Source organism: Oncorhynchus gorbuscha, linkage group LG19 (assembly GCF_021184085.1).
Source record: "Oncorhynchus gorbuscha isolate QuinsamMale2020 ecotype Even-year linkage group LG19, OgorEven_v1.0, whole genome shotgun sequence".
Taxonomy (NCBI): domain Eukaryota; kingdom Metazoa; phylum Chordata; class Actinopteri; order Salmoniformes; family Salmonidae; genus Oncorhynchus; species Oncorhynchus gorbuscha.
Window position 1 is genome coordinate 72,567,550 of NC_060191.1, and position 12,621 is coordinate 72,580,170.

General features: G+C 46.9%; 1 protein-coding gene across 3 annotated transcripts in view; it reads right to left on the reverse strand.

The window, feature by feature from the left end:
• The window catches only part of LOC124005218 (rho guanine nucleotide exchange factor 26-like), a 103,436-nt gene that overhangs the window by 18,996 nt on the left and 71,819 nt on the right, over window positions 1–12,621 (reverse strand). For all 3 annotated transcript variants that reach the window (XM_046314255.1, XM_046314256.1, XM_046314254.1), the window contains exon 12: window positions 8,184–8,393. In XM_046314255.1, the coding sequence (XP_046170211.1) occupies window positions 8,184–8,393 (210 nt within the window). The remainder of the gene's footprint in view (window positions 1–8,183; window positions 8,394–12,621) is intronic.

A 12,621-nucleotide genomic window follows, 5' to 3' on the forward strand; every position in this document is an offset into this window, starting at 1 on the left:
GGTTAGAGCAGGTAGCCTAGTGGTTAGAGCAGGTAGCCTAGTGGTTAGAGCAGGTAGCCTAGTAGTTAGAGCGCTGGGCCAGTAATCAGCAGGTAGCCTAGTGGTTAGAGGGGCGGCAGGTAGCCTAGTGGTTAGAGCAGGTAGCCTAGTGGTTAGAGCAGGTAGCTGAGCAGGTAGCCTAGTGGTTAGAGCAGGTAGCCTAGTGGTTAGAGCGCTGGGCCAGTAACCAGCAGGTAGCCTAGTGGTTAGAGCAGGTAGCCTAGTGGTTAGAGCGCTGGGCCAGTAACCAGCAGGTAGCCTAGTGGTTAGAGCAGGTAGCCTAGTGGTTAGAGCAGGTAGCCTAGTGGTTAGAGCGCTGGGCCAGTAACCAGCAGGTAGCCTAGTGGTTAGAGCAGGTAGCCTAGTGGTTAGAGCAGGTAGCCTAGTGGTTAGAGCGCTGGGCCAGTAACCAGCAGGTAGCCTAGTGTTAGAGCAGGTAGCCTAGTGGTTAGAGCAGGTAGCCTAGTGGTTAGAGCGCTGGGCCAGTAACCAGCAGGTAGCCTAGTGGTTAGAGCAGGTAGCCTAGTGGTTAGAGCAGGAAGCCTAGTAGTTAGAGCGCTGGGCCAGTAACCAGCAGGTAGCCTAGTGGTTAGAGGGGCGGCAGGTAGCCTAGTGGTTAGAGCAGGTAGCCTAGTGGTTAGAGCAGGTAGCCTAGTGGTTAGAGCAGGTAGCCTAGTGGTTAGATCAGGTAGCCTAGTGGTTAGAGCGCTGGGCCAGTAACCAGCAGGTAGCCTAGTGGTTAGAGGGGCGGCAGGTAGCCTAGTGGTTAGAGCAGGTAGCCTAGTGGTTAGAGCAGGTAGCCTAGTGGTTAGAGCAGGTAGCCTAGTGGTTAGAGCAGGTAGCCTAGTGGTTAGAGCGCTGGGCCAGTAACTAGCAGGTAGCCTAGTGGTTAGAGCAGGTAGCCTAGTGGTTAGAGCAGGTAGCCTAGTGGTTAGAGCAGGTAGCCTAGTAGTTAGAGCGCTTGGCCAGTAACCAGCAGGTAGCCTAGTGGTTAGAGGGGCGGCAGGTAGCCTAGTGGTTAGAGCAGGTAGCCTAGTGGTTAGAGCGCTGGGCCAGTAACCAGCAGGTAGCTTAGTGGTTAGAGCAGGTAGCCTAGTGGTTAGAGCGCTGGGCCAGTAACCAGCAGGTAGCCTAGTGGTTAGAGCAGGTAGCCTAGTGGTTAGAGCAGGTAGCCTAGTGGTTAGAGCGCTGGGCCAGTAACCAGCAGGTAGCCTAGTGGTTAGAGCAGGTAGCCTAGTGGTTAGAGCGCTGGGCCAGTAACCAGCAGGTAGCCTAGTGGTTAGAGCGCTGGGCCAGTAACCAGCAGGTAGCCTAGTGGTTAGAGGGGCGGCAGGTAGCCTAGTGGTTAGAGCAGGTAGCCTAGTGGTTAGAGCAGGTAGCCTAGTGGTTAGAGCAGGTAGCCTAGTGGTTAGAGCGCTGGGCCAGTAACCGGAAGGTTGCGAGTTCAAACCCCCGAGCTGACAAGGTACAAATCTGTCGTAAACAAAAGGTGAATTAATTGAGGTAAAAATGTGTCGTTCAACCCCTGAACAAGGCAGTTTAACCCACTGTTCCCCTAAACAGGCAGTTAACCCACTGTTCCCCTGAACAGGCAGTTTACCCACTGTTCCCCTGAACAGGCAGTTTAACCCACTGTTCCCCTGAACAAGGCAGTTAACCCACTGTTCCCCTGAAGAGGCAGTTAACCCACTGTTCCCCTGAACAGGCAGTTAACCCACTGTTCCCCTGAACAGGCAGTTTACCCACTGTTCCCCTGAACAGGCAGTTTAACCCACTGTTCCCCTGAACAAGGCAGTTAACCCACTGTTCCCCTGAATAAGGCAGTTAACCCACTGTCCCCCTGAATAAGGCAGTTTAACCCACTGTTCCCCTGAACAAGCCAGTTAACCCACTGTTCCCCTGAACAGGCAGTTAACTCACTGTTCCCCTGAACAGGCAGTTAACCCACTGTTCCCCTGAACAGGCAGTTAACCCACTGTTCCCCTGAACAGGCAGTTAACCCACTGTTCCCCTGAACAGGCAGTTAACTCACTGTTCCCTGGTCGGCCGGCATTGCATTGACAGACATGTGCTTTCTCAAGTTATTATTATTATATTATTATATTATTGTACTTTCTCAAGTTATCTTGTTGGGGCGAGTGACTCCTTCAGCCATTATTAATATTGTACTTTCTCAAGTTATCTTGTTGGGGCGAGTGACTCCTTCAGTCATTAATATTTTATTTGTATTTTTTGTTGTTAAATTTTACCCCCTTTTCTCCCTAATTTTTTATTCATCGCCCCTGTACGGGAGAGACGAAGGTCGAAAGCCATGCGTCCTCCGAAACACAACCCAACCAAGCCGCACAGCTTCTTAACACAGCGCGCATCCAACCCGGAAGCCAGCCGCACCAATGTGTCGGAGGAAACACCGTGCACCCGGCCCGCCACAGGAGTCGCTGGTGGGCGATGAGACAAGGACATCCCTACCGGCCAAACCCTCCCTAACCCGGACGACGCTAGGCCAATTGTGCGTCGCCCCATGGACCAAATACTTTTGGTCATGTAGAGTATATTTGTAGTGTATGTTTGTAGTGTATATTTGCTACTGCTCAACAACCATAAAAACTCAGGCGACCAACAGCCTATCGACCAGACAATCGACCAGTCTAATAATTGGATGCAGATTCGTTTAGCTAAGAGGCCTTTGACTAGTAGTTGAAGTTAATGTTATGTTTATGCTAGGTGTCTACAGAGGTAAGAGCTGTAGAGAATGTGATTCAAAAGAGAGGTTTACCTAAACAGATAGAGGAATGAGGGAGATCTGGCCTTGTAGTGTGTGTGTGTGTGTGTGTGTGTGTGTGTGTGTGTGTGTGTGTGTGTGTGTGTGTGTGTGTGTGTGTGTGTGTGTGGGCTAACGTGTGCTGACAAAGGAAGTAAACTGAACACGCCCTTTAAATAAAGACCAGTAATTGGCAGGCGTCTGTGTGTGAGTGAGACACGACTATAGGTCTACAGCCAGGAGAAGAACCAGAGACAGATGGGGGGGAGAGAGAGAGGGGGGGAGACGGTAGGCTTCAAGGGGACTCCTACAGCACGTACACCTATAACTCATTTCTTGGCAGTAGTACTGTAGATTACTTTATCACTGACCTCAACCCAGAGTCTCTCAGAGTGTTCACAGTCAGCCCACTGACCTCAACCCAGAGTCTCTCAGAGTCCTCACAGTCAGCCCACTGACCTCAACCCAGAGTCTCTCAGAGTGTTCACAGTCAGCCCACTGACCTCAACCCAGAGTCTCTCAGAGTGTTCACAGTCAGCCCACTGACCTCAACCCAGAGTGTCTCAGAGTGTTCACAGTCAGCCCACTGACCTCAACCCAGAGTCTCTCAGAGTCTCTCAGCCCAGACCTCAACCCAGAGTTCACAGTCAGCCCACTGACCTCAACCCAGAGTCTCTCAGAGTGTTCACACTCAGCCCACTGACCTCAACCCAGAGTCTCTCAGAGTGTTCACAGTCAGTCCACTGACCTCAACCCAGAGTCTCTCAGAGTCCTCACAGTCAGCCCACTGACCTCAACCCAGAGTCTCTCAGAGTGTTCACAGGCAGCCCACTGACCTAAACCCAGAGTCTCTCAGAGTCCTCACAGTCAGCCCACTGACCTCAACCCAGAGTCTCTCAGAGTCCTCACAGTCAGCCCACTGACCTCAACCCAGAGTCTCTCAGAGTCTTCACAGTCAGCCCACTAGACAACTTCCTGGACAAAATGTTTCCCTGCAATAGTGAAGGTGTGAACTTAGCAGTAGAAACGGTATATTTGACATACCAGCTAACATATCAAATTCAAAAAGAAAACCTAAGAAAATTACAGCAATTAGAAACGATGAAAAGCCCAAAAACCTAAAGAAAGAAATTGAGAAAACTATCTAACCAAAAACAGACAACCAGAACTAACCCAAATGAGAGAATGGTTGTGGGTGATGTAAAACTACTGCCCAAAATAATCTAAATAGACTGCTATGACATTGCAAAGTGATTTGAGCATTGGGCCAGTAACCGAAAGGCTGCTGGATCGAATCCCCGAGCTGACAAGGTAAAATCTGTCATTCTGCCCCTGAGCAGTGAACACACTGGTCCCCTGGTGCCAAAGAGGTGGATGTTGATGAAGGCAGCCCCCCCCCCCCCCACACCTCTCTGATTCAGAGGGATTGCGCTATATGCGTAAGACACATTTCAGTTGTACAACTGACTAGGTATCCCCCTTGTCCCTCTCCCTCCCCCTCCCCCTTGTCCCTCTCCCTCCCCCTTGTCCCTGTCCCTCTCCCAGTCCCTCCCCCTCCCCCTTGTCCCAGTCCCTCCCCCTGTCCCTCTCCCTGTCCTTCTCCCTGTCCCTCTCCTTGTTCCTGTCCCTCTCCTTGTCCCTCTCCTTGTTCCTGTCCCTCTCCCTTGTCCCTCTCCTTGTTCCTGTCCCTCTCCCTGACCCTCTCCTTGTTCCTGTCCCTGTCCCTCTCCCTGACCCTCTCCTTATTCCTGTCCCTCTCCTTGTTCCTGTCCCTCTCTCTGTCCCTGTCCCTTCCCTGTCCCTCTCCCTTGTCCCTCTCCCTCCCCCTGTCCCTGTCAATCTCCTTTGTCTCTCTCCCTCTCCTTGTTCCTGTCCTTTCCCTGTCCCTCTCCTTGTCCTTCTCCCTGTCCCTCTCCTTGTTCCTGTCCTTCTCCCTGTCCCTCTCCCTGTCCTTCTCCTTGTCCTGCTCCCTGTCCTTGTCCTTCTCCCTGTCCTTCTCCCTCCTTCTCTCCCTGTCCTTCCCCCTGTCCTTTTCCCTGTCCTTCTCCCTCTCCCTGTCCTTCTCCCTCTCCCTGTCCTTCTCCCTCTCCCTGTCCTTCTCCCTGTCCCTCTCCCTGTCCCTCTCCCTGTCCCTCTCCCTCTCCTTCTCCCTTGTCCCTCTCCCTGTCCTTCTCCCTGTCCCTCTCCCTGTCCCTCTCCCTCTCCCTGTCCCTCTCCCTGACCCTCTCCTTGTTCCTGTCCCTCTCCCTGACCCTCTCCTTGCTCCTGTCCCTCTCCTTGTTCCTGTCCCTCTCTCTGTCCCTGTCCCTTCCCTGTCCCTCTCCCTTGTCCCTCTCCCTCCCCCTGTCCCTGTCAATCTCCTTTGTCTCTCTCCCTCTCCTTGTTCCTGTCACTCTCCCTTGTCCCTCTCGCTGTCCCTGTCCCTTCCCTGTCCCTCTCCCTGTCCTTCTCCCTATCCTTCTCCTTGTCCTGCTCCCTGTCCCTCTCCCTGTCCCTCTCCTTCTCCCTCTCCCTGTCCTTCTCCCTCTCCCTCTCCTTCTCCCTGTCCCTCTCCTTCTCCCTGTCCCTCTCCTTCTCCCTGTCCCTCTCCTTCTCCCTGTCCCTCTCCCTCTCCCTCTCCCTCTCCCTGTCCCTCTCCCTGTCCCTCTCCCTGTCCCTCTCCCTGTCCCTCTCCCTGTCCCTCTCCCTGTCCCTCTCCCTCTCCCTCTCCTTCTCCCTGTCCTTCTCCCTGTCCTTCTCCTTGTCCCTCTCCTTGTCCCTCTCCTTGTCCCTCTCCTTGTCCCTCTCCTTGTCCCTCTCCTTGTCCCTCTCCTTGTCCCTCTCCTTGTCCCTCTCCTTGTCCCTCTCCTTGTATAGTCAGTGTTTGCGGGAGAAACATTATTCCATTACAGACAGGAATGTAAAAGGCTCAGCTGTTTTCTACTGTGGGTCATTACCCTGAGAGTCTTAATGAGGTGAGGAGGGAAGGCTATACACTCTGATACCAGGGGACTTTGATCAGTATGTGTGTGTGTGTGTGTGTGAGTGAGAGTGATAAAGCCCTTGAATTGAATTGAGTGAGAGAGAGAGCTGGTCCTGGGGCTCTGTTCACAAACACACCCTACAGAGCCCCAGGACAGCAGCACAATTAGACCCAACCAAATCATGAGAAAACAAAAGATAATTACTTAACAAAAAAACAGAGCAAACTAGAATGCTATTTGGCCCTAAAAAGAGAATACACGGTGACAGAATACCTGACCACTGTGACTGACCCAAAATTAAGGAAATATTTGACTATGTACAGACTCAGTGAGCATAGCCTTGCTATTGAGAAAGGCCGCCGTAGACATACATGGCTCTCAAGAGAAGACAGGCTATGTGCTCACTGCCCACAAAATGAGGTGGAAACTGAGCTGCACTTCCTAACCTCCTGCCCAATGTATGACCATATTAGAGACGCACACACACACACACACACACACACACACACACACACACACACACACACACACACACACACACACACACACACACACACACACACACACACACACACACACACACACACACACACACACACACACACACACACACACATGTACAGGCACACTCCCATATCTACTGGGTGAAATACCACAGTGTGACATCACAGCAGCACGATTTGTGACCTGTTGCCACAAGAAAAGGACAACCAGTGAAGAACAAACAACATTGTAAATACAACCCATATTTATGTTTATTTATTTTCCCTTTTGTACTTTAACTATTTGCACATCATTACAACACTGTATTTAGACATAATGTGACATTTGTAATGTCTCTATTCTGTTGGATCTGTTGTGAGTGTTTATTTTATATTGTTTATTTTACTTTAGTTTATTATCTACTTCACTTGCTATGGCAACGTTAACATGTGTTTCCCATGTCAATAAAACCCCTTGAATTGAACTGAGAGAAAGAACATCTGTCTCTATAGAGGGAGAGCAGACTTTGATCTGAATGAGGCCTGCCTCTGACGCCCATCAGATGTACTGAGGGACACAAACAAACATGTTCCTGATGGAACACACACACACACACACACACACACACACATGCCCACACACACACGCCCACACACACGCCCACACACACACACGCCCACACACACACACACACACACACACACACACACACACACACACACACACACACACACACACACACACACACACACACACACACACACACACACACACACACACACACACAGGGGACATCATATTTGACCCAACTGACAGAAGGATGAAGTGATAACAGGAAAATATGTAGAAAAGAAAGGAGACAGAGAAAATGAGAGACAGACAGGAGAGAGACAGACAGGAGAGAGACAGACAGGAGAGAGACAGACAGGAGAGAGACAGACAGCAGGAGAGAAAGACAGGAGAGAGACAGACAGACAGACAGCAGGAGAGAAAGACAGGAGAGAGACAGACAGACAGCAGGAGAGAAAGACAGGAGAGAGACAGACAGACAGCAGGAGAGAAAGACAGGAGAGACAGACAGCAGGAGAGAAAGACAGGAGAGAGAGAAAGACAGGAGAGAAAGACAGCAGGAGAGAAAGACAGGAGAGAGACAGACAGCGGGATAGAAAGACAGGAGAGTGTAAGACAGACAGCAGGATAGAAAGACAGGAGAGACAGACAGACATCAGGATAGAAAGACAGGAGAGACAGACAGACAGCAGGATAGAAAGACAGGAGAGACAGACAGACAGCAGGAGAGACAGACAGGAGAGTGTAAGACAGACAGCAGGATAGAAAGACAGGAGAGAGTAAGATAGACAGCAGGATAGAAAGACAGGAGAGACAGACAGCAGGAGAGAAAGACAGGAGAGACAGACAGCAGGATAGAAAGACAGGAGAGAGACAGACAGCAGGAGAGACAGACAGCAGGATAGAAAGACAGGAGAGAGACAGACAGACAGCAGGATAGAAAGACAGGAGAGAGACACAGACAGCAGGATAGAAAGACAGGAGAGAGACAGACAGACAGACAGCAGGAGAGAAAGACAGGAGAGAGACAGACAGACAGCAGGAGAGAAAGACAGGAGAGACAGACAGACAGCAGGAGAGAAAGACAGGAGAGACAGACAGCAGGAGAGAAAGACAGGAGAGAGACAGACAGCGGGATAGAAAGACAGGAGAGTGTAAGACAGAGAGAGAGAGAGAGGAGAAAGAGAGAGAAGGAGAAAGAGGAGAAAAAGAGAGAGAGAGAAAGAGACCCATATTGGACCCAGCTCACAGAGAAGGACCCATATAGAATCCAGCTAAGAGACAAGGACCCAGATCGGAGAAATAGAGAGGAAAACAAACACAGATACACAAAGGTCAAGGGTTGCACACTAGAAGGTGACACTTACATTAGCTCCACCCCCAGGACCATGGGCACCTTGTCTCCGGAATGGTTGCTACGGAAACGCAGGCGGAAGAGGTGGCTGGCCCCGGGATGCCGTGATGTCAGCATTCCAGCGGTGGTTCTGATGGGTGATAGGTTGATATCCTGAGCCTGGCAGGGTCCCACCCAGATATGGTCCCTCAGAGCATAGTCTATCACTGCATAGCTGTCTTCACTGAGCGAGGGGGAGAGAGGAGAGGAGGGAGAGAGGGAGAGGGAAGAAGAGGGAGAGAGGGAGGGAGGGAGAGAGAGGGAAGAAGAGGGAGAGAGGGAGGGAGAGAGGAAGGGAAGGAGAGAAGGAGAGAGAGAAGGAGAGAGAGAGAGAGAGAGAGAGAGAGAGAGAGAGAGAGAGAGAGAGAGGGAGAGAGAGAGAGAGAGAGAGAGAGAGAGAGAGAGAGAGGGAAGAAGAGGGAGAGAGTGGGAGAAAGGGGATTGGAGGGGGAGAGAGGGGAAAGGGAGAGAGAGAGCAGAGAGAGAATGAGAGCGAGAGACATCAATTAGTCCCACAACTGAAACACTTCTTCCACAACTGAAACACCTCTACCACAATTCAGTCCCTGCTTTACTTCCTGGTAGTAATTAGGTAGTTTTTGCTGTCGTGCTGGGAATTGCCAAGGACAACACTTAGGTGATGATACAATATGCATTGTGATTCTGATTATTCTATATGTATTGTGGTTCTGATGATTCTATATGTATTGTGATTCTATATGTATTGTGATTCTATATGTATTGTGATTCTATATGTATTGTGGTTCTATATCTATTGTGATTCTATATGTATTGTGATTCTATATGTATTGTGGTTCTGATGATTCTATATGTATTGTGATTCTATATGTATTGTGATTCTATATGTATTGTGATTCTATATGTATTGTGGTTCTATATGTATTGTGATTCTATATGTATTGTGATTCTATATGTATTGTGATTCTGATGATTCTATATGTATTGTGATTCTATATGTATTGTGATTCTATATGTATTGTGATTCTATATGTATTGTGATTCTATATGTATTGTGCTTCTATATGTATTGTGGTTCTATATGTATTGTGATTCTATATGTATTGTGATTCTATATGTATTGTGGTTCTGATGATTCTATATGTATTGTGATTCTATATGTATTGTGATTCTATATGTATTGTGGTTCTATATGTATTGTGATTCTATATGTATTGTGGTTCTGATGATTCTATATGTATTGTGATTCTATATGTATTGTGATTCTATATGTATTGTGGTTCTGATGATTCTATATGTATTGTGGTTCTATATGTATTGTGGTTCTATATGTATTGTGGTTCTGATGATTCTATATGTATTGTGGTTCTATATGTATTGTGGTTCTATATGTATTGTGGTTCTGATGATTCTATATGTATTGTGGTTCTATATGTATTGTGATTCTATATGTATTGTGGTTCTATATGTATTGTGGTTCTGATGATTCTATATGTATTGTGGTTCTATTGTGGTTCTATATGTATTGTGGTTCTATATGTATTGTGGTTCTGATGATTCTATATGTATTGTGGTTCTATATGTATTGTGGTTCTATATGTATTGTGGTTCTGATGATTCTATATGTATTGTGGTTCTATATGTATTGTGATTCTATATGTATTGTGGTTCTGATGATTCTATATGTATTGTGGTTCTATATGTATTGTGGTTCTGATAATTCTATATGTATTGTGGTTCTATATGTATTGTGATTCTATATGTATTGTGATTCTATATGTATTGTGATTCTATATGTATTGTGGTTCTATATGTATTGTGGTTCTGATGATTCTATATGTATTGTGTTTCTATATGTATTGTGGTTCTGATGATTCTATATGTATTGTGGTTCTATATGTATTGTGATTCTATATGTATTGTGATTCTATATGTATTGTGATTCTATATGTATTGTGGTTCTGATGATTCTATATGTATTGTGGTTCTATATGTATTGTGATTCTGATGATTCTATATGTATTGTGTTTCTATATGTATTGTGGTTCTGATGATTCTATATGTATTGTGGTTCTATATGTATTGTGATTCTATATGTATTGTGATTCTATATGTATTGTGATTCTATATGTATTGTGATTCTATATGTATTGTGGTTCTGATGATTCTATATGTATTGTGGTTCTATATGTATTGTGATTCTGATGATTCTATATGTATTGTGATTCTATATGTATTGTGGTTCTGATGATTGTATATGTATTGTGGTTCTATATGTATTGTGGTTCTGATGATTCTATATGTATTGTGGTTCTGATGATTCTATATGTATTGTGGTTCTGATGATTCTATATGTATTGTGATTCTATATGTATTGTGATTCTATATGTATTGTGATTCTGATGATTCTATATGTATTGTGATTCTAATGATTCTATATGTATTGTGATTCTATATGTATTGTGATTCTAAATGTATTGTGATTCTATATGTATTGTGATTCTATATGTATTGTGAATCTGATGATTCTATATGTATTGTGATTCTATATGTATTGTGATTCTATATGTATTGTGGTTCTGATGATTCTATATGTATTGTGATTCTATATGTATTGTGATTCTATATGTATTGTGATTCTGATGATTCTATATGTATTGTGGTTCTGATGATTCTATATGTATTGTGATTCTATATGTATTGTGATTCTATATGTATTGTGATTCTATATGTATTGTGATTCTGATGATTCTATATGTATTGTGGTTCTGATGATTCTATATGTATTGTGATTCTATATGTATTGTGATTCTATATGTATTGTGATTCTATATGTATTGTGGTTCTGATGATTCTATATGTATTGTGATTCTATATGTATTGTGATTCTATATGTATTGTGATTCTATGATGTATTGTGTTCTGATGATTCTATATGTATTGTGATTCTATGATTCTATATGTATTGTGATTCTATATGTATTGTGATTCTATATGTATTGTGATTCTGATGATTCTATATGTATTGTGATTCTATATGTATTGTGATTCTATATGTATTGTGATTCTATATGTATTGTGATTCTATATGTATTGTGATTCTGATGATTCTATATGTATTGTGATTCTATATGTATTGTGATTCTATATGTATTGTGATTCTATATGTATTGTGATTCTATATGTATTGTGATTCTGATGATTCTATATGTATTGTGATTCGGGGGTCGGCCGGGAAGCTGAGTTCGGGGGTCGGCCGGGAAGCTGAGTTCGGGGGTCGGCTGGGAAGCTGAGTTCGGGGGTCGGCTGGGAAGCTGAGTTCGGGGGTCGGCTGGGAAGCTGAGTTCGGGATCTGCTGGGGTCCAATTGGGATTTGAAATGACAGCCAAAGGGATACTGTCCAGGGATCGACTTCCCTGCGACACACGCCCCAGTTCAGGACCTTTCCTACTGCTGGTTGAAGGGTTGGAGACGAACACACGCCCCAGTTCAGGACCTTTCCTACTGCTGGTTGAGAGGTTGGAGGCGAACACACGCCCCAGTTCAGGACCTTTCCTACTGCTGGTTGAGAGGTTGGAGGCGAACACACGCCCCAGTTCAGGACCTTTCCTACTGCTGGTTGAGAGGTTGGAGGCGAACACACGCCCCAGTTCAGGACCTTTCCTACTGCTGGTCGAGAGGTTGGAGACAAACACACGCCCCAGTTCAGGACCTTTCCTACTGCTGGTCGAGAGGTTGGAGGCGAACACACGCCCCAGTTCAGGACCTTTCCTACTGCTGGTTGAGAGGTTGGAGACGAACACACGCCCCAGTTCAGGACCTTTCCTACTGCTGGTTGAGAGGTTGGAGACGAACACACGCCCCAGTTCAGGACCTTTCCTACTGCTGGTTGAGAGGTTGGAGACGAACACACGCCCCAGTTCAGGACCTTTCCTACTGCTGGTTGAGAGGTTGGAGACGAACACACGCCCCAGTTCAGGACCTTTCCTACTGCTGGTTGAGAGGTTGGAGACGAACACACGCCCCAGTTCAGGACCTTTCCTACTGCTGGTTGAGAGGTTGGAGACGAACACACGCCCCAGTTCAGGACCTTTCCTACTGCTGGTTGAGAGGTTGGAGGCGAACACACGCCCCAGTTCAGGACCTTTCCTACTGCTGGTTGAGAGGTTGGAGACGAACACACGCCCCAGTTCAGGACCTTTCCTACTGCTGGTCGAGAGGTTGGAGGCGAACACACGCCCCAGTTCAGGACCTTTCCTACTGCTGGTCGAGAGGTTGGAGGCGAACACACGCCCCAGTTCAGGACCTTTCCTACTGCTGGTTGAGAGGTTGGAGGCGAACACACGCCCCAGTTCAGGACCTTTCCTACTGCTGGTTGAGAGGTTGGAGGCGAACACACGCCCCAGTTCAGGACCTTTCCTACTGCTGGTCGA